Source organism: Drosophila guanche, unplaced genomic scaffold, assembly GCF_900245975.1.
Source record: "Drosophila guanche unplaced genomic scaffold, DGUA_6, whole genome shotgun sequence".
In the NCBI taxonomy this organism is placed as follows: Eukaryota; Metazoa; Arthropoda; class Insecta; order Diptera; family Drosophilidae; genus Drosophila; species Drosophila guanche.
Window position 1 is genome coordinate 2,932,344 of NW_022995745.1, and position 20,640 is coordinate 2,952,983.

General features: G+C 43.5%; 2 protein-coding genes across 2 annotated transcripts; both read right to left on the reverse strand.

The window, feature by feature from the left end:
• Window positions 1-16,272: 16,272 nt before the first annotated feature.
• Window positions 16,273-17,090, reverse strand: LOC117580873. The gene is made up of 3 exons (XM_034267623.1): window positions 17,025-17,090; window positions 16,611-16,973; window positions 16,273-16,538 (listed from the first exon to the last, which is right to left on the reverse strand). Exons 1-3 carry the CDS (start codon window positions 17,088-17,090, stop codon window positions 16,386-16,388), a joined length of 582 nt encoding a protein of 193 aa, XP_034123514.1. The 3' UTR covers window positions 16,273-16,385.
• A 1,784-nt stretch (window positions 17,091-18,874) lies between these two features.
• On the reverse strand, window positions 18,875-20,484 carry LOC117580835. Its single transcript, XM_034267573.1, has 2 exons — window positions 20,254-20,484; window positions 18,875-20,200 (listed from the first exon to the last, which is right to left on the reverse strand). The coding sequence occupies exon 2, from the start codon at window positions 20,188-20,190 to the stop codon at window positions 19,144-19,146; it is 1,047 nt and encodes a 348-aa protein (XP_034123464.1). The 5' UTR covers window positions 20,191-20,200; window positions 20,254-20,484; the 3' UTR covers window positions 18,875-19,143.
• Between the last annotated feature and the right edge of the window lie 156 nt (window positions 20,485-20,640).

The following is a 20,640-nucleotide window of genomic DNA, read 5'->3' on the forward strand; positions in this document are numbered from 1 at the left end:
GTCGATTCGATTCGATTTTGTTTGAATTCGGCTTTTTCTTCTGCTCAGCTTCGAACTTCAAGCCGCCAGCGTGCGTTTGTGTGCGTGTGGGTGTTCCTCGACAGCACAGCATCGAACGGTGGATAAAAGTTGGAGTCTCAGCAAAGGGAAGAATAGCTTGCATAATAAATGCTTTCTTTCTTTTCTGCAACTTATTCTTGTAATATCGAGTCGTCAAACCCTAAGTTCGCCTTTTCTTACAAAATCTTTTATAGTTACCTAATGGCAATGCAGGTTTAAGTTTTTGTGGCAAGCAAACTTTAGCCACATTACACAGAAAATATTATTTTCGGACATTTGGATGCGGAAAAGTTAACTGCACAGTTTGGGTACATACCCAAAATAAGGAGTAACCTGTTTTGACCCACTGTACCCAAAAGTCAACAGCGCAGCATCGCTGCCTGCCTCGCGGTTCGACCGGGCGTCGAACATGTTCGATACTAGCCGCTCGCGTTGACACTCTGTGGAATTCCCAGACCCAACCAATCGCTTCAAGCGGCGCTTTTCAACTTTCATTAGAAATTATTGAATTCCGCCGCGACGCCACGCCTCCTTCATCAGGCTTTGGGTGTATGTGTGTGTGGATTGAATTTGGATTTGAAGGCAGCGACGAGACGACGCGCAGAGGGATGTCCAGTTAGCACATATAAATTCGATAATTTGCGATAATTACTGTTAATGGAAGAGATGGAAAAACATTTGGCGATACGCCATTGATAGATAATCCACTCCCAACCCCCACTCCGGTCGGCCCCCCTTCACCCACCATCCCTTCTTTAGTGTGTCACATCTCACGGTGGGCGAGTGCGTCAATTGTTTAATGCAAAACAACAAACAAACAAACAATACCCTTCCCTTCCCCCTATATCCACATCCAACATCTCCTTCTACAACCAACAAAAGCTGATCCAAAGAGGCAGCAGCCTCAACCGTCTCAACCGCCCGCCACCCCCCGACAGCCATCAAGCACTTTTTATCGTCTCATTTTTAATTTATTAATTATTTATTTGTTTGCTTGAATGAACGACACTGTTGTTTATTGTGTGTCCCCAACCACCGTCCCGGTTTTGCGTTCGAGTCTCAATTTTTGGATCTAGCTTTCGTCATATTATTTCTGTATTTGTGTCTTATCGGCGTCATCGCCAAACGTCACGAGATCTGCCCGGCATCGATATCGATATAAATATAAATACGTCTGTACATACATATGTACACCATACATTGTACATATCGAGTTATGAACATTGCGTATCCGCATCCGCTATGTGCTGTATGTATCTTATTTCGGCACTATTTGGACCCTAAAGTACTTGGAGTATACTGTCAAAATATGTGTAGATCGCTTACTGTCATTACAAACCACACAGATGATCTTCGTGCTCTTAAAACAGGTCTTATCCTGTGCTCTAAAAGGGGCAACTAATTCGTATATCTGAGCTGACGCATGTGTACATAAATATGTACCTTTGTATGTAAATATGTAAAGTGTATGTGCGTGCATCGGTATGCCGGTATTTCTGTTGACCCTCGGCTAATTGTTCATTTATTTATTAGCCTGTTAACGCCATTCAATTTGCAATCCCCGCCAAGTTCCCAGCCAGCGGACAGCGGTCAGCGGACAGCGGACAGCTGCCACCAGCTCCAGTTTTAATTGAGCATACAAAAAACAATCTGCACTGATCTGCCCCAAGCTGATTCTGGCAAGATCGAATGCGATTAAGAGTACGTAAGTACATACATACATTTTATCTCGAGTAAGCTGATTTGAATGGCCTCAAGAGAATGCGTCACCCGGATGCATTTTTGGGTGGATGTCAGTGGTGACAAAGGGGCCGTACGAATGAACACACCAGCTGCTTGATGTAACAACTTATGAAATTTCCATAGCAAAACGATCGACCACATTATATTAGCTGTAACTTTGATGGGTGGGTGCTAATTGGTGGCGCGACACGTGCTAAGGCTGCCCACCAGCCAGCCACAAGCCTCGTTCTAAGTTACGCTGCCGATTAATCAAATGTATGTGAGAAATTGCACAACCAGGCCTAATGGCAATGACAAGAAAAACCCCAAACCGAAACGGAAAACAAAGAAGCTGCCCAAGTCATCGCTAGTTACTCAAATCTTTCCGTATTATGGCCTCTGACTAACCCAAAGATAAGACTGGCCTCGTACTATCTACGCTGGGAGGTAGAATCCACACGAATATGTAATATTCCAGATATGGCCACGCCTTCGGGGTAGATCGTTTTTTGCAGTGTCTGCTGACTAACCCGCAGATGGATGGACGGATGGATGGATGGATGTTGCTGGCGAGGGAGATAAGAATGCGTTAGAGTTTGTGGCTCTTCTTGCCAGGGTTCTGTTTGTTTTGGGCTTTAGCAAATTGCAAATCACTTTATGATCGCCAAACTGTAAATCTATTTCCAAGAAAGCGACAAAACCCTTGTCAGCACGCACACCACAGCACACCACGCCACACCACACCCGGATAAATGTATCCACATATGTGTGCACAAATGTACGTACATATTTATATCTGAGTGTTCCACTAATACTAATATGGGTCAGTGGCAAACGCGTGTATTTGCCTTAGCGTCCCCAGCTACCGCACTTGAATTTTTAATAACCTTTTCAAGTTCACTGCCTCAGCCGTCCGTGTCCGTGTCCCTGTGCCTGTCCCTGTCCCAGTCCCAGTCCCAGCAAAAATAGATGTCTGTGTTGGCATCGTATTCGGCTTAGTTTTGGGTAGAACTTCTATAATTTGAATCATCTTGTGGACAGCTTTAGTTGGATCATTGGAAAGATCTAGAGCATGGAGTAATTCGAGTTCTAGTTTCGAGTTAGCTGCAAATAATTGCATGCAAATTATTCTGCTTAGATAAGCTTGAAGGAAAATGTGCTACAAATGCGCAGATAGCTCATAATTTGCCACCAATTTTGGATATTTTTTTAATCGCTACGTCTCGTCTCGTCTTGTTTCATTTCCTTTAATTAATTGAATAAGAACAATTAACACTTGGACGATGAACACTGCCCACAAAAGCCACAGAGCAGCGCAGACAGACAGACATAGGTCCGCTCCATCCCAGAGCCAATTGGTTTGAGGCTGTACAATCCGCGTCAGAGTCCAAGTCCGAGTCCAGCTCTGAGTCAATCTCTGATTGTGTGAACGGTACGAGCATGCACTATAATATAAATAAAGATAATAATATATACACAGACTGTCAAGGAAGCAGGGAAAGCTACTGTATGTACCACGCGCTGTTGCCACAGCCTAGCGGATGTATTTATTCAATTTATTATGCGCCACTTTGTAATATTGTAAACACCTACGAGTACTTAACATTGCAAACATTCGAGAAATGTGTTCTTATTGTGCGAGTGGTATAAACAGCTGATTGCCATTGGCATTATGAAAGAATGTTTTTGCTGTTAATTGGTTTGTCTCTCGTTCTTTTAGTTCTCTCTTTTCATCAATAAGTTGTGCTCCTGCTTGCAGCCATTAAGAATCCTTTCCTCTTTCTACAGCAAATGTACCTGTTACAAGAATAATGAAATTCAAACAAGTTAACGGAGTATTTTGACGCACCTATTTTGACTATTTACCTGCCATTTACACCTGATTTTCGCTGTCTGGTTCTGTGCCCATAGAACTCTGGAGCATGCCAGTTGCCATACCCATTGCCCAACCCATTTAACCACTTTGAAGCCAAGAAAGTCGTCGAGAGCAAACGGTAAAGCGGTCTAGACAAGGGAGTGTGGGGCAGGGACTAGCGGTGAGAGTGATACCGGGAATTACACTCTATATTTGTGGGCCGGGATGGCATCGGTATCGCATGGCCTGGGAAACACATACTGTACCGCTACGCTGGTCCGCTTGCAGCCATCAATCTTTCAATTGTCGTTTCTCCTCCAACTCTATAAGGGGGGAGATCTGCTCAAAGCTCACCCACAGCCCCGCCAGCAGCACTCGCACCCGGTTGTCTTAGCGCCTTCGATCCCAATCGGAAAATGAGTGACAAAACCAGTAAAAAATATATCTTGACGGTACGTCGCCGATTAATATACGCTACCGGATCTAAAGTCTTCAATGAAAAATCTAGGATGAAAAATCCAACATTGTTTGGAGATCCACTCTTAGGTATTATAAGTATAATAATAATAATAAGAATTCGATGCACAAGGATCTTAAACAACTTTCCAGAGTGTGTGCGTGTGTGCGTGTGTGTTTGTTGTGCGTTTGGTGTATGGCAGTGAAAGCACCCCACCCTCTGTTAGTGTATGTAAATAAATATTATTGAGACTGCGGTGTCGCCAGTGCCAGAGGCGGGCAGCAGCGTGCAAACAGCCTGAAACTGCTTGAGGCCGGTTCAAACTAGAATCGGTGGACCGTTTGTTCGTTCGCTCGTTCATTTGTTCGATCCGGCCCGGCCAGGCCCCAGGCCCCAGGCCCGTCCCGTTCCGTTCCGTTCGAGCTGAGTTCAGTTCGGTTCGGTTCGGTTGGGTTGAGTTAAGTTGGCTTGGTCTGGGGCTGGGTTGGCTCGACTTGCCATGGCTTGGCTTGGCTTCAGTTGGTTATCGTCTTAAGACGATTTGTGGGGTATTAAATATTGAAAACGAGCCAAACCAACTAACAGGCGCAATGTGACAACATTCGTTGATTTACAGAGCAGCAGTTGCAGCTGCACCTGACAAAGAAAATGTGCCCAGTTCCAAATTAACTGAACGTCTTGCCAAGGAAGCGCATTAGTTGACTTAAATATGATTTTGAAATATTTGTATGTATTTATGTATTTAGTGATGGCCCAGCGAGTGCTTTAAAGGCAAGAACTTTCACATTTGCAGAGAAAATAAATCAGAACATAACATTTTGGGCAAGGAATTATCCTTACAGCTGAACTTAAAAACAAATTTATTCTGGTAATAGTGTAGAAAATATTAATTAAGAATAAAGACACTACTATAATTATAATTTAATTATTACAAAATTACTAAAATTGTGTTATTACTGTTCAAAATTACCCTTGGGGGGAACTAAATTGATAATTAGTATTCCTGTATATAGAATTATGCCTTAAAAAATGATTACCCATTAATCAAAGACAAAAATTGAAACCAAAACACACACAAAAATCATTTAAAAATTCCTAAATTCAATTAAAGCTCTGCGTGAATGTACATACATACATTAGGAGGTGCTTTCGGTATGTACAATGCTCCACACCGATGGAAAAAAAATGCATGTCGCATAATTTTCAGTGCACCGCAATCGACATAACTCATACGCCGCGTGTTCCAAATGGAGGTTAAAAGCCAATGCAGTCGGTGCGGTGCAAGTTCCAGTGTCTATAAATAAATCTTTGGCCCAGGCCCAGGCGCAGGCAATCGAAAACTGGTCTGGTGGGTCTCGCCAGTGGCAGCACCAGTGGCAGCTTTTTCTTCGACTTCGGTTTCGGCCGCCTGGGCATGGGCATGGGCATCGCGCCTCGCGTCTTGTTGGCATCCAATCTGATCTGATCTGAGCAACTTCTGCAGTTGTCCGTACAAAAGAACAGCAACAGCTGCTGAGCCCACTTAAATATATTTCGACAGAAAAACATTTCTTGGCTGGTTGTAACTTTTTTTTGGCATCCATGATGGTCAAGGACGTGCTCGTACATTAACCAGCAACGACACGGGTAGAAGGCACAGCGGAGACAAAGGAAAGGACTTACATAAATTCCAGGAAACCCGCGCAAAGTTTGAAGTTGTTTATTAAGTAATGAGCTGAAGAGGTTAAAGGGCTATCAAAGGGGGAGAAGAAAATTATAAAAACCCACTAAATCTGGCGAACAAAAATAAAATGAACAATTTTCTATTCTGTTTATAGATGTCACAGATCAATTTCATAATTTGTATTTGCTTTTCCCAATTGCATGACAGCATTTTGTGTATCCTGTGCCTTAGAAACAGTTCCGTTTGATGTCTCAGACACTGCATCAAATTCTGTCAGTCATACGCCAGTCTCTGCACTCATAGATTTTGCCATTGTTTCTGTGGCATGTTGTCGGCTACTGTGGCGTATGCGCAATGTTCCTTGGTCACAGCGGTGAGCAGTGAAGAATGTATCTGCCGCCGTACCAACGCCTTCTCGCAGTCCGTTCTCCCCCCAGTTGCACTTCAATTGCAAATTTTATTTTTATTTTGTTACCCAGCTTTTTAATGCGACTTTTTATGCGCCAACAATGGCTGTGGCTTTTTTTCTTACCCCCCTTCCCTCTGCTCAGCCTTTTGTATTTTTTTTTTTGTGTAATTTGCAAGGCCGTCTGAGGCTCGGCTCAGCTTGAAGCTGCGCTCTGAGGTGGATTGGATTGCGTGAGCCTTTCTGGGCCGGCCCGTCCCAGTTGATTGCATTTTATTGAGTTTAATATTTTGTAATAATGGTTCATTCATTTCCTTACCTTCTCCTCGTCCTTGGTTGCCTCTCTTTTGCCTCTCGGTGTGCCCACCGCCCTCCTGTCTCCCCCTATGTCTGTGTGTCCCATTCTGCTGCTAAGAATCACCATCCCCGATGAACAGTGTTTGCAGCAGGCCCTAAAAAAGATTTATTTAAGTTGAATCACATGCGGATCGATCGTTAAAATTGTATTGGAATGCAGCTAATGGACTTGCAATACTTTTAAACATTTGCCAGCAGTTGGGGAATGGCTCCGATCCGCCTCGAGACAGGTAAATAATTCTTCATGTTCTGAGAATTGTTATTCGAGATTGAAGAAGTAAAACAAAGTAAGAAATTAATTTAATTTTAAACGATATACCTTGGTGTACATCTGTGACCGTTTATTGTATATTTATTGACCATACTTCGAAGTAATTTTAGTCCTTGCTAAGATTTATTATCATACTTATTTACTGCATCTAAACAAAGGTAACCCAAGAGGCTCACAAAGCTCAAGCTATGCTTGGGAAGTGTATCCACAGTGTTGTGGCTAAAGAAAACACTTGACAGTTGATTTGCATAGACTGAGATCGATCGATGAACCGCTTTGCTCATGGCCCAAAGAAAACGCCACAGAATCGGGTAGGCCAGAGGGATTGAACTAAATTTCAATGTCTTAGCCGAGCCACTTCTTGGTACACTTTTGTGTATCATTGTACAGTTCTAGATACGTTTCGATGTCGCGTTCACGACCTTCCCAATGCCTGTTGCTGGGACTGCTGCGGGGGTGCCACTGTGTGCCAATGTCTGTTCCACACGCCACACACAAAAATTGACGTAGCAGCCAACTCTTTCCACCTGGGGTAAATATCATTTATGTACTACTATATGTACTCAACGGCTATGGCTATTTGTTTCTTTTTTGTTTTGTGTTGTTCAACGCTCTCAGGGTAAGTTTTTCCAAACAATAGCGGGAAAAAATTAGCACAGCTGCATTAAAATGAAAAAAAAAAAAAATGAGAGAAAAAAATATAAAACCATCCCAGCTATTAAACGATAGGAGTGTAAGTACATTAAAAGTACACAAATTGAAATATAAATATTTTTGCAACAAATTAAACAAATGCCCAACACCCAGCCGCCGCTTCGCCTGAAAGCTGAGAAAACTATTTTATTTTTCCAATATAATTCCTCAATATTTATTTGACTGGACGCGAATTGCAATTAGCATCAATTTGCGAGCCAGCAGAGGGGATGGGAATGGGAATGGGTCTGATACATCTAATTGATTGCTTCCATATTTACTTGAGGTGTCCCAGGTGAAATTGCCAGCTCCAACTTTACAGGCACCACTCGCCAATTCGAAATCCAGACCAGACTTTGCTTAGCCTTCCCCCGGATGCCAAGTCGTCAGATTGGGAAAAATATTTGAAGATTGTTTGCATGTTTCAATAAATGTTGCCTTTGCCCGTTGCCGCTGCCGCTGCCGTTGTGTGTTCCGTTCGACATTAGAGTGGACCATTAACACTGGCACGCTAAGTGATCCCATCCCATACCGTACTCCGCCATCGGTCAGAGGCCCTTCAACCAGCTGTTGCCCCGCTTCATAATTATCAATGCTAATCAATGAAAAAGTCGCAGCTTGTCTTGCGAAATAGTTTCGGTTGTTGTCTTTCAATCTAGGAATCGGAATCGGAATCAAAATTGGGAATGGGAATGGGAATTGTTTTTGTCTGTCTGGTGGAGGCCTGTCCTGTCCTCTGCTTGGGGTGCCGAAAAACCAGTTTTAATTGTCATCGTTTTATTTTGTGGCTTTTTGGCTTCAAACATTATGACAAATGACATGCCATCGATCAAAATGTGCCAAATAATTTGAAAACATATCTACTGATGTGTGTACGAGTTTGAATTTAGAGTCTCCTCTCGAGTAATTTGGCTCATTTCGCCGCTGGCTTGTGTGGCACGGAACTGGATATTTATATTTGTGATGAAATAATTTCTACAAAATGGAGAGTTATGGTTGGGGTGGCAAAGGATATTCCGGAAATGCTGCTTTCCGTTGCATACTTTTCAGATTTATCAATGTACATTTTATGTATTTATGCAAATAACAATGTATGTACATGTACACTCTCCATTCTTATGGAACAACCTGCTAGGGGTTTGAAATCAGCCACAAGCAACATACGGACCATGCCAAACGCTTGTAAATTAGAAGCATTATGAACATTTATGGGTTACTCGTACTTCTACCTGTAGTAGAAGTTTCCTTGAAGTTTGCATAAAGCTATAAAAAAAAAGATTTATGTGTGTGTGTGTGTGTATCTTGAGAGATGTTTAAGATTCAATAGTGCAAGTATCGGCAGTGGAAACAAGAACCGTTGCTGCCACGCCCAAGTAGACTCGCGTAGGCCCGACTGTCCCCCGCTCGGTCCCCTTCCTCAACGACTCGGACTCGTGCGAGACATGTACATATGTTCATATGTATGGTAGCTTGCACAGTAAATACTCGTAAAAGTTCAATGTTTGAATACATTAAACTTAACAAAATCAAGCAGAAAGAGATGGCAGGCAGGCAGGCAGGCAGCATATTCGTATAATAAAATCGTATAATGATGATGTGATGGGTGCGTGGGGAGGTGCGTGTATTCTGTGTTGTGGCTGTTCGAGGTGCTGGTACTGACAATGCGCGGATAACATTCACAAAATGACCATTTTCAATAACACTCACGTAGCATCCGAGTCAATAAATTAAAGCAACAAAAAGCAGCAACAACAGAAGCGAATAAAAGTTCCACAATTGAAATTTCGGCACGTCCGAAGCGACAGCAACGGGAGCAGCAGCAGCAGCAGCAGCAGCAATGAAACGTACCGTCCGCCCGTCCGTCCGTCTGCCCGAAAGACCCAGACAAGAAATTCGGAAGGTTACGGTTACCCCACCCCCACCGGACCCAACCCAATACTGGGATGATACCGACGACCGGATACCCAGACACCCAGACACCCGACTCACACCATTCTGGCAGTGCTTATTGGAGGAAGAGCATTGGCCATGCCTGTTACACATTTTTCCGTCAAGTTTGTAGTTGTTGAAGTCGACAACAAACCTTGTGGAGAATCCTCCATGTCCAATACTTGACAGAAGCAGAGGTAGCGGGAGCTGGCGAGGAGACGAACAACAAAACAAAATCAAAAACAAAAGCAAAAGCAAAAACAAACATATGTGTGTGAAGGCCAAGGACGTTTCGGCATTCCTTGCGTGCACGATCGTGTCAAGGGGTTGCCCCTTCCCCATGCATACAAACGCGAATGAATTTAATTTCTGCACAGCATTCGCAGGAGCTAAGTTGATTGCCTTGCCGAATAGGTGGGAGACCGTATGAGACCTCCTCCTGGAGGAGCAGTGAGTTGAGACACTGTTCCACGTTTGTTGCGCAGTCTGCTTAGGGTGATTCCCGCTATTATCTGCGTTATCTTCTCGCTCTCTTCTCATGAATATGAGAATGTCACTCGATAATGAGCAGCAACAAAAATCAATAATCAAACGTCGATAGCGCATTTCGAGTTGCATTTTTCATATGAATTAATTAATTAAGTTTTATTCTCCTTTTCGATTTTTGTTTGCGTCTCTTCTCTAAACAAAACAAAAACAAAAACAAAAACGTTTAGAAATACATTCGCACTCGCAGGCATGCGTCATTCCAGAAAACAAGAAATTAATTAAGCGGTTCTCAAAATGTTAACCAGCGTCTGCTCTGCTCTGATCGGGGATTGTACGAGATACATAGATATGTAGGTACATACGTCAGCTCTGAAGTTGGAGTTTAAGTTTAGTCCTTTCTATGCGCATTTTGCATACTATTTGTATTCCTAATTCAAAACCGTTGGAGAATGATTAAGTCTTTATTTAAATCAAATAAAAGACGGTGCACAATCCTTATAATCAGTTAAATAAATAAACATCTTCGAGAGGTTGAATATGAATTATTATTTTGCATTTATGCTGCTGGGAAATAAATGAAAACTGCAGCAGGGAAATCGATTTTAATTATTATTTTAAACGTTGAAAAATATTTTCAAGACTTTTCCCTGCTTTTATTTTGAAGCATTGCCAAAAATGCTAGCATAAATTGAAAACTAAAACTGTTTGCTTATCGGCTGGAGTTACTGGGGAAAAGGGGAAGGTGAAGGGGCAGGGGAGGGGTAATGGTGATGGGTAGGTGAGACAGGGGGGGGGGGCAACTTGGTCTGGGGTTTTGAACTGGTCTTGGCTACCTTACCGGTTCACCTTGTAAATCAGCGCCACAAAACTCATACTAAAAATACCAGTGATCCGAGCTCTTCGCTGCTGGTTCCCTCGTGAGCCGTGAGCCGTGTGCCGTGAGCCGTGAGCAGTCGTGCAGTCACCTGGCAGTCGAGTGGAAGTTGGCCAACGTCACCAGATATCGGCGGAGAGGGGCCCCTCCTGAACCGCTTCTAATAGCTTCAATATAAGCCAAAACATGCCGGCCATTTTGCTTGCAAATTTTTGGTCTTTGTTTGGTGGGTGTGGAGTTCTTCGAACTCGGCGTCGGCGGGGTTTTTGAAATTGAATGAAAAATTACCCAACCCGCTGCGACAGGGCAGAAATCATCTGCGGCCATCATCAGGTGAACGATAACAGACTGAGAAGAAGTCTCGGTCCAACATTTTTGCCATTGCGGAAGCCTTATTTAAACGTTTTTATTTCGGTTTTTTTTGTTTTTTGTTTGTGTTGCGCGTTTTGTGTTCGTTCTTTCGGCAAAATATAAAACGTGCCCGAGTCCGAGTCCGAGTCCGTTGCCCGTTGACCGATTTGTTTTCTTCGAAGCACAACAACAAAAGCCACAACATATTATGTACTCCAAATCGGAGGGCAGCTATGGCAGCGGAAGGAAAAGAGGCAGCCAGCAGCCAGCAGCCAGATGATTGCTTATACGAGAGTCTCATCATTGAGTGTGTTTATCTACGCGCATGGAAATACATAAGTATTCGCATTCGGATTCGGATTCGCATTCGGATGCGTACACCTGAAATTATTTGTAGAACCGGCTGGGGGGCAAAAGAGTCTGTTGATGGCTTGATTGTTTCAGGGTTTTTGCAGTTCTTTGATCCCAACACACTCCACAATAGCACACACAGCCTCTGTGCAGGCAGTTCCTGCTTTTGTTGCCTCTTGTTGTCTCTTTCATTTAATTGCTGGTTTCATTTTTTCTGTTGCCTCTATGCCAAAAGCCAACCTCAGGATCTGAGTGCCGGCAACGAGTAAATGTTTGCCCAAAGAGGATAAATCTCTTCCACTGTTCAATGAGTTCCAATTGAGGGTTTGGGGCTGTGTTCAATCGAAACTTCCCGATGCTCCCCCCATTACGCCATTGCCATTACGCGTTCGATTTTTTTCACCCCATATTTTGACATGATTTTCTAACATTTACAAACAAAAATATTGAATGAGAAAAGAGAGGAAAAGAAACACATTTGTTTTGCTGCCAGACGTCCTGCCTTGAGCTTTTGTGTGCCTGTTCCTGTTCCACTCTGAACAGTTTTTAGATCGCAAAAGCATTCCTGAGCACTTTCCTTTTCGTGGCATTTTCTAGTTGGACTCATACATACTTATACTTGCATGGGTTTTACCATTCTCCGAGCATTGTGCACGTATGACTCTAGGGTGAAAGAGAGTGAGAGAAATCAATTAAAAGAGAGATGATTGCTTGGCTTTGCTTTGCTTTGCTGTCAATTAAAACTCTCGTACTTATGCTTGCACTTGGCTAAAGTGTGTGTTCATAGTGTTAATTGCCAATGACTGGCTCAATTCAATGCAGTTGAAATGAAATGAAATGAAATGAAATGTCTATGCGCGACTCTTACCTCAGCTCATGATCAGCGTGAATGATGTGGAAATAGGAAAACCTTGAAAAGAACAAATCTGCTTCAATCCAGTTGGATTCTAGCCACCGTAATCAGGTCTCCACGTGTGTAGTGGCCGTGTAATCTAGCATTTATAATTGTTATCTAAGTGAAATTTTGTATCCAATTAGCAGCCACTTTTGTAATGCAAATGCTGCAAGGCCCTCAACAACTTTTCACACAAACAGCAAAACAAAATCAGTTCACATTGTCTGCGAGTATTTTGCGAGTTTTTTGCATTGCGCAAATTGATATTGATACTCGAACTCGATGGGGAGGATGAGTGTGAGTGTGAGGATGAGGATGAGGATGAGCCTCTAATTGAATATTAATTAACCGCGACTACATCAAAACTTTCCACCCATAAAGCGGCTGCTGCTATTCACAAGTAAATGTTAGAAAATCGTGTCAAAATATGGGGGGAAAAATATCCATCCAAGTAATGGCAAATGGGGGGAGCATCAGGAAGTTTCGATTGAGTGACCGGCGACAACCAGTTAACCAGTTAAGCAGTTAACCAGTGTCGGGTTATGGTCGCTTCGGATCGCATCTGAACTGTTTTGATCCATTCTGATCTGTCATAAACATCAATTTAACGCCCAGAGTCTACAACATTTTATGAGCCACAGTAAACGATTTGCTAATCAATTGGGCACATATTTCTGTTGCTGCTTCTTTTCCTCTCTTTTCTCATTAAATATTTTGTTGTATTTGCCGCGGTCCGTTTGGTTTTGGCGCTGGCCTGTCGGTGGGTGGGGCTGGGGCTGGCACTGTGGCAGGGCAGGGGTTAAGGAATGACGCCTGTCGGCTGCTGCAGTTTGCTTTAACACCTCGAGACAAAGGCACACAAAAGAGGGCCTTCCGCCTACAAATCAGCTGAATATTTGCTGCAAAATTATAACACTGTGCGACAAATACTTAATAATTTATACAAAAAATAGGCCAAAAGAGCGCGATTTGGATTAGATGTATTATCTTTTCACAAAATATACAGCATTGGCAAGAAAATAGTGCCATAATTCACTAGATTTTGGTTACGTGTTGAAAGCATGAATATACCTGAAGATATAGCGACTTAAAGTTACAATTTTCAACCAATTTTTAAGTTTCCTCAACTTCTTTTTGTATCTGAATCGAGTTTCATCTGTGCCTAGTTTATATCCCATGCTGAGTACACTCAAAAGTGTCCCTTTTGCTGCACAGTGTAACTGAGTTGAGATAATCCTTCATTATTTCTGTTTAATGTGGCAACTTTCTCTGTCTCAGGCAAAGCAGAGCCAAAGCCAAGCCAACAGGAATGCTTACTGAATATATGCTTCCGTATATACTCGAATGTGAATACATTAGAAGGCCCAAGCAAATGACCGCAGATCGTGTTCTCATCAGCTGCATCCCATGCCATGCCCCAAGCAGTGACTATCCCTGTCACATTTCGTACAGTTTGCACAATGATAATAGGCAATTAGATGGCTGAAATTATTATTTAGCATCTGCCAAATTACCCAAAGGCATGGGGGGAGTCTGACAGTCTCCAGTCCAGTCCCAGGCCCAGCACCAGCACCGACTGACTGACAACCTTCATCAGTAAAATGCGATTGCATGATTGCCATATTTAGTTAATCTCTATCAATTATTGCATACAAATAATTGAAAATGGTTTAGGCAAATAATAAAGACACTGATGCAGCTCCCTGTCCCCGTCCAACCCCCCACTGCTCAACGATGCATGTCAAAGTCACGGTCACGTGCCCACCGGCTCGTTTGAAAAGTTCTCACTTGTAGATTGGGGAGACTGGGAATGGGATTTGGATTTGGATTTGGATTGGGAGTTGAGTGGAGTGTGGAGTGTTCAGCTTTTCTTGATTTTCTTGTCTCTCCTCGTTTGCCGCTTTTGCGCAATAAAATATGTTACTTATTTGTGCCGAGAAAATATTATTTATTTAATTAATTTAATATTAATTTATATACGAGCGTATTTACCCAGCAGAGGCAAATATGAACGACCGAGAGACGCCCGAGAGACACCGAAACGTGGTGCACACTTTGTGTATTTTTCGTGTTTGCTCTTCTCATTTTTGATTAAATGCTGTCTCTTTATTTAATCAAATGAGAGGAGAGAGTGGGGAGTGCGGGCACTGGGCACCCACCCCGTGCTCTGTGGAAAGCAACTTGCAGTGGAGTCAAGTGGATTGCTTTGGCAAATTAAAATTTCAACATCAAAGCTGTCAAAGTATTCACTGGGAGTTTCCAATCAGCTGCTGATTGAAGTGGGGTTTCGGGCTCGCCACCCATTAATAAATGTTAGCAGCGATCAGTGCATATTTCGGGTTTGTCCATGAAGAAGTCCAAAGTGCATGAAGCGCAGGCTGGAGCCACACAGTGGGAGTTCCTTCAAGGCGTAAAGTGTACGTATTCTGTTATCTGCATTGTAGTGCATTCTCAACTAAATTTATGTATGTATACATACTTGCTCTTATATAAATGTAATAAATAAAGACGCCTATTTGTTGCGATTTTCATGGCAGTCCCCCCAGTGCGATGTACATAACAAAACTACATATATGTATGTAAATATGTACGAGTAATATGAACGTTGTGCACACTTGCTACCGTTTGGTATACTGCATCTCAGTGGAGATTGTTTGCTCCTCTATTCATTCGTTTGTTTGCGTGCTTGCCTTCGCCTCCCCCTCTCTTGAGAGTTTCTCACAAACAATGGAGAGGCGAGGCAGGCATTTGCTTCCCTTCTCCCGTTACGATCCTGCCTGCTGGCTGCTGCTTCTGCTGCTTCCACCCCCCACCCTTAAACTAAACCAGAGTCTACAGTTTCAGCCTCAAATCCGGCAATTACAAGTCATTACCAGTTTAAAGCGCTTTCGGCCTGTTGCCTGACATACATATGTACACATATAGTTACATATTTACATATTTTTTGTACATTCGATCGACTCACAATGCATTTGATATCGATATCGATCTAAAGTTGCATGCGAACAGTGGGCCTCGGCGGGAGCTACAAAAATGCTTAAGGGAAGCTCATAAAATAGTTAAAGCCATAAATATTTAATAGGCAAAAGTAAAGAAATGCATTCGAATGTGATAAACGGTTACATGTCGAGTCAAGTGCGGGTTAACTGCTCATTTAATATTTGAAATTTGTTCCTTTTTATGACAGATCTTCTGTACGCTAGTCGTGACACAATCCCAAGCAAAACAGACACAATTCTATATAGAATTACCCCACAGAAAGTGAAGTCCTTGCATGCGTTGATTGAAAGAGGAGGAACTTCGAGGAACAATATGTATTAAAAGTTTGCCATTTGCCTGATCTTTGAGTATGGTTTGAGCTCCCTTGGAACATAAATAATCACCACATAACTTGCTTTGCTTTGTTTTCATCGTCATGCCACAACTGACTGAAACTTAAGTAAATAAATAGATAATTTTGTGTGAAAGAAACGAAGTGAACCCAAATCTACACACATCGTATATTTTCGCAGTTCAGGCTGCAGCAGCAGTTGGGGGAAGCTGCGGAGCTGCGGATTCCGCGTTGGATGGATACGGATACGGACGATCCATCACGCGCTGCTGAGAATGAGTTCAGTCCATGTGGCTGTGGCTGTGCATGGCGCCGCTTTTGAGCTTCTGGCAAATACCACAAGGGGATTACTGGGCTAAGTTCCCATTTCATTTCTGGCTTATCACCAGCAGCAACTGGGAAGGAAATACAACGAAAAAAACCCAAAAAAACAACAAAAAAAAAACCGGAGAAGATCATAATAAAAGGTAATCGTTTCTGGCATTATTTGTTGTTGTTGCTGGAGTGCATGAATATGAAATATTTTTGTTTTATTTGCAAATCATTTAGTTAGAGCCATAAAGCGGAGAACAGAACAGAACAGAACAGAACGCGCCGTGCCATTGAAGCCACTGAGCAAACAGAGTCGAGCAACAGCCACTGGGAGATCTAGAGACGCAGCCAGATATCGTGTCACGGTTATCAATTCGCATACACCTTGACAAAGATCACCACACAGGTCTTGTGGCGACCTGAGCTCAAGTGGACGACAGCCTTGAGATCGCCAGCAATGTCCACCGATGGCATATTGTTCACAAACAAATGGTTGCTTATATTTCTGAGCGAGTAGATATGCTGCCAATGGGAATGGGAATGGGATTGATGTGCGGTTACAGATGAGCTCAGCTGAAGGATAATGTAGCTTACCCCCCTATTTGGTGGACACTTGAGCTGGGCCTTGGGTATTTCCTTGACCACAGGATGCCAGAACTCCCATGGATCCAGCAGGGCCTTGCAGAAGTTATCCCTCCTTATGGATAAGGGTGTCGGCAGCCACTGGCTGCGCACCCAGCGAAAAACATCCACCTCAATGGTGATCGGAGTCTGCGGTATGTCCATCAGCAGCTTAATATCCCCGCTATAGTAGAGAGTCTCCAGATCATCGGCAATCACAAAGTGCAACTCGCTCATGTCCAGAATCTGTTTGACAGGCACATCACCCTCATCATCCACGCCATCACATTCGATGGCCATTGTTTTTTCATCGCCAATGATCTCATAGTTGGCTGCCTGGAAGCGTAGTGTAAAAGGTGTAGCCCTAGGGTAGCAACTGGAACTCACCATGCAGACTCCAATGCGCAGGATCACCAGCAGCAAAATGCAACACTGGACAGTGGGTCGCTCCATTTTGTGGCTCCTGCAGCGGCTACCACACTTTATATATATCCATAGCCACAATGCTATGAATGAATGGCCATTCAATGGGTATCTATCATCTTTCGTATTGTCAACTAATTGCCAAATGAAACTCTACTTCGATCTAGATTTAAATGTTGAATGGAAACTTTTGTTTCAGCGCTAAACGCAACCCATTCGCCACAGGGTAAGCTACAGGGTGCATCAACATTCACGCTACGTTGACATCGCTGAGGGTCAGCGGACACTCGACCGGAAGTGGGGCGAGGAGCTCGGCTCTCAATGCTCCAGCCCACAACCTACACATATCGCATATCACGCGTGTGTCGTGTGGTCGCCTGTGGGACAGTCGCCAATGACTTGACGCACTTGACCCTGGACAACTGACTGACTAACTGACTGACTGACTGACTGGATGCTTGCTTGCTGCTTTGTAGGCCATGGCGACTATAAAACATTAAATCGGTCCGACACACGCCCGTACGCACGATAACGGGTGAAGCTTCTTCAGAATGGCCATAAAAGCCACGGAGACGGCAGACGCAGCGCGTGGCAAGCCATCACTGGATGGCATGGGAGCTCCTCTGCTTGTTGCTATCATTGTACGGTGACCGGCGTGACCTTTGGATATCTATTTATGAACAAAGAATTGTAGTCTACAATGAATGAGAGCTACATGAACATTCCACAGCATCCTCTGATAGAAAGAGCCGTAAAAGTCGCTTCAAAATGCACGAATAAAAACGGACCTGAGCTGTAAGGAGATATTGGCAAAGAGAGGCTCCAAGTTTAAGCAAGAGCTGCATGTAGTCCCTCATCTTGCCAGGGAAATCTTTTTTCATGTTCGATTAACTTGAAGCATACTTTTAGGGGGTTATATTGCCGTTGGCCGTGGATTATATTTTCTAATCAGAATTGGTTCCGTCCAGTCCGTAATTGCTGCTGCTGCTGGTGCTGACCATTAAACCACTGGGCACCTCGCCAATGGACAGCACTTAGCTGCTTTCATATGCGCTGGAGGTAATCCCCACTGACCCGCCAGAGTCCATCGCTGCGATTGATGGCGGCGTGACATCTCCCTCGGCGGCTGCCGACTGTTGATGCTGCGTCTGATTGTTGCTGTTTTCGCTACCACAGAATTTAAATCTAAAAAGAATCGTTTTTGAAACCAATCAAGATAGTGGAGATGGACTCAATTTAGTCATCTAATCAGCAAATTTACAGGGCAAATTGCATGACTTCAACCTTCTGTGTGGGGATCTGGGTTTCAGCTTTAACCCTAGTAAGTCTGCTATTCTTCACATGGTTAAAAAAGGGGCAAAAACACAATAAACATATCAGTAGGAAATGTCCAAATACCTAATAGTAAATGTGTTACCTTTCTAGGTAGAATTATAAACGCAAACATGTCATGCACCAACCATGTTAAAATGGTGAGAGAAAAAGACCAAAAAGAGTTGTAGACTTTTACAGATGGATGAGGACTATAAGATACAATGTAGAACTAAGGGCACGAATCTAGTCGAGTATTTCACAGAAATACTCAAAAAACCGTGGCAAATGGAAGGCCAAAAGCATTAAAATGCCAACGTCTCACAGTCAAGTCGGAGTTTTGCAAGCAACAACAGATGGCGGCTGGCCCAGCCACTGAGAGTAAACAAACCCAAACTGCTGGGGAACAAGGGAAAGAGAGGAGGAGCCCTCAAGCGCAAGCCCAAGGCCAACTAAGACTAAATTTAACAAAATTCTTAAAGTATTCATAATTGCAATAATAATTGTGGCTTAATTGGCTTAAGATTATATTTATGGCATCTATAACTTAATATCTCATGGCAGACCGCGAATTGTCACTCTTTTCTGGTATAAATTCTTTCTCTGTTATCACTGCTGCACTGTTGCTGTACACAATGGTCGTTTTTTGGTGTCTTTTACCTACGTATACCTAAGCTTAGGCTAAGCGGAATGTAATCTCAGTTAAAATATTGTTTTTTTTTTGGAAATTTCAACTATTTGTTGCTTCCAAGTCTTTTTGTTTTTGTTGTGGTCAGTCTTTTGTGTTGTTCGATTTGGGTTTCCCGTAGATTAAGACCTTGGCACGAACTGTCTTGCATCCCGACATCTTGACATCTGTGACATTGATCATTTCCTGCACCCGCTCCTGATCCACGTGCAGATTCTCTAGGGCCGCCTCGTGTCGAATGCAACTTTCCAAGTGCTGCTGCTGGAGCGTGTCGTATTGAATGACTTGAGTGTGAGGCAACTGCAGCACGGTGGCGAATTGCTCGAGTGCAGTCTCGTCGAGCCAACGATTGACATTGAAGATGTAGACTATGGCCAGGCGTTTCAGGTTTGCTTTGTGCGTATTGTTGTGTCTGGCGATGTCGCCAAAGTTGCTGACCAGATCGTTGAGCACTGGCACAAGCTCTTGGTCCCCGCAGGCCGTGCTCAAGTTGTCCACGAAGATGAGATTGCGGCCACAGTGGGACAATTTACTGAGCAGCGGTCGCATTCTGTTCGCTTCCGAGATATCAGTTTTGGTCAGAAAGTGCACATTTTCCGGCCAGGGGAACAGCTCGCGGAGCAGACGAGCAGTCAGACTCTTGCCCACGCCCGAAGATCCCACCAGCGAAATCGACTGAAACTGTGGCTTGCCCAAAGCCTCCTCCAGCTGGTCGAGCGCCGTTTCTTGGTTCAGCACGTGCCGGCGAATGTGGCCAAACGTTTCGTGCAGCGACAGCGTATGATCACAATAGTTTTGCCTGTTGTGGATGATGGCCTGGTACTGCCTGCTGTAATTGAGCATAAAGTTGCTCACATTCTCCTTGTCGTAGTACGAGCTAAGGCCGAAAAGTAGCGCCACCAGCGCGATCAGGAAGATGCACCGGCGGGGCAGAGACATCCACGAATTCTTGGGTGCAGACCGCTGTGCAGCACACTTATCCACGGCAATTAAACGACGCACCCGGAGTTTCGTTCCGAGGTAAGAAGCTTTGCTGTGGCTCTGGTGCAAGTCATTCAATCGCCGCTTCGACTGACGCTGCTTTGCCTTTTGCAACCCAGCGATTGTTGAGGCCGTCTTATCTATGCTCATTGTGCAGAATCTAAATGGGACAAACATTAATCTGTTGGCTTATTTAGTTAATAATATACGCACAATTTGGCTTCAATTTGATGAAATTAATTTTGTTCCTTTTTTTGAGGTTTTATGTTACCGCTCTACCCTTGGGTAGAGGGGGATTATTAGGCCGCCCGCCTTCACAAGGTGGATATCGCCACGTCGAGAAATGTAACTTGTTACAGTTGTACTCCAATTTTGTCGATGAACTCTATGAATGTTTGGCACAATTTGTTATTTTTCGAAGAATTATTATTATATTTCTGCCTTAGCGATTACAATTAAATATTATATGCGATGCGTTATCGATAGTATCGCAAGTATCACAAATCTTATTTACGATTACGTGCATTTTGGCAAGTGTGTGCCTATCAAAGCAGTACCGCAGAGCAGCTTTTTTGATCATGAAAAACAGGTTTTAACTTG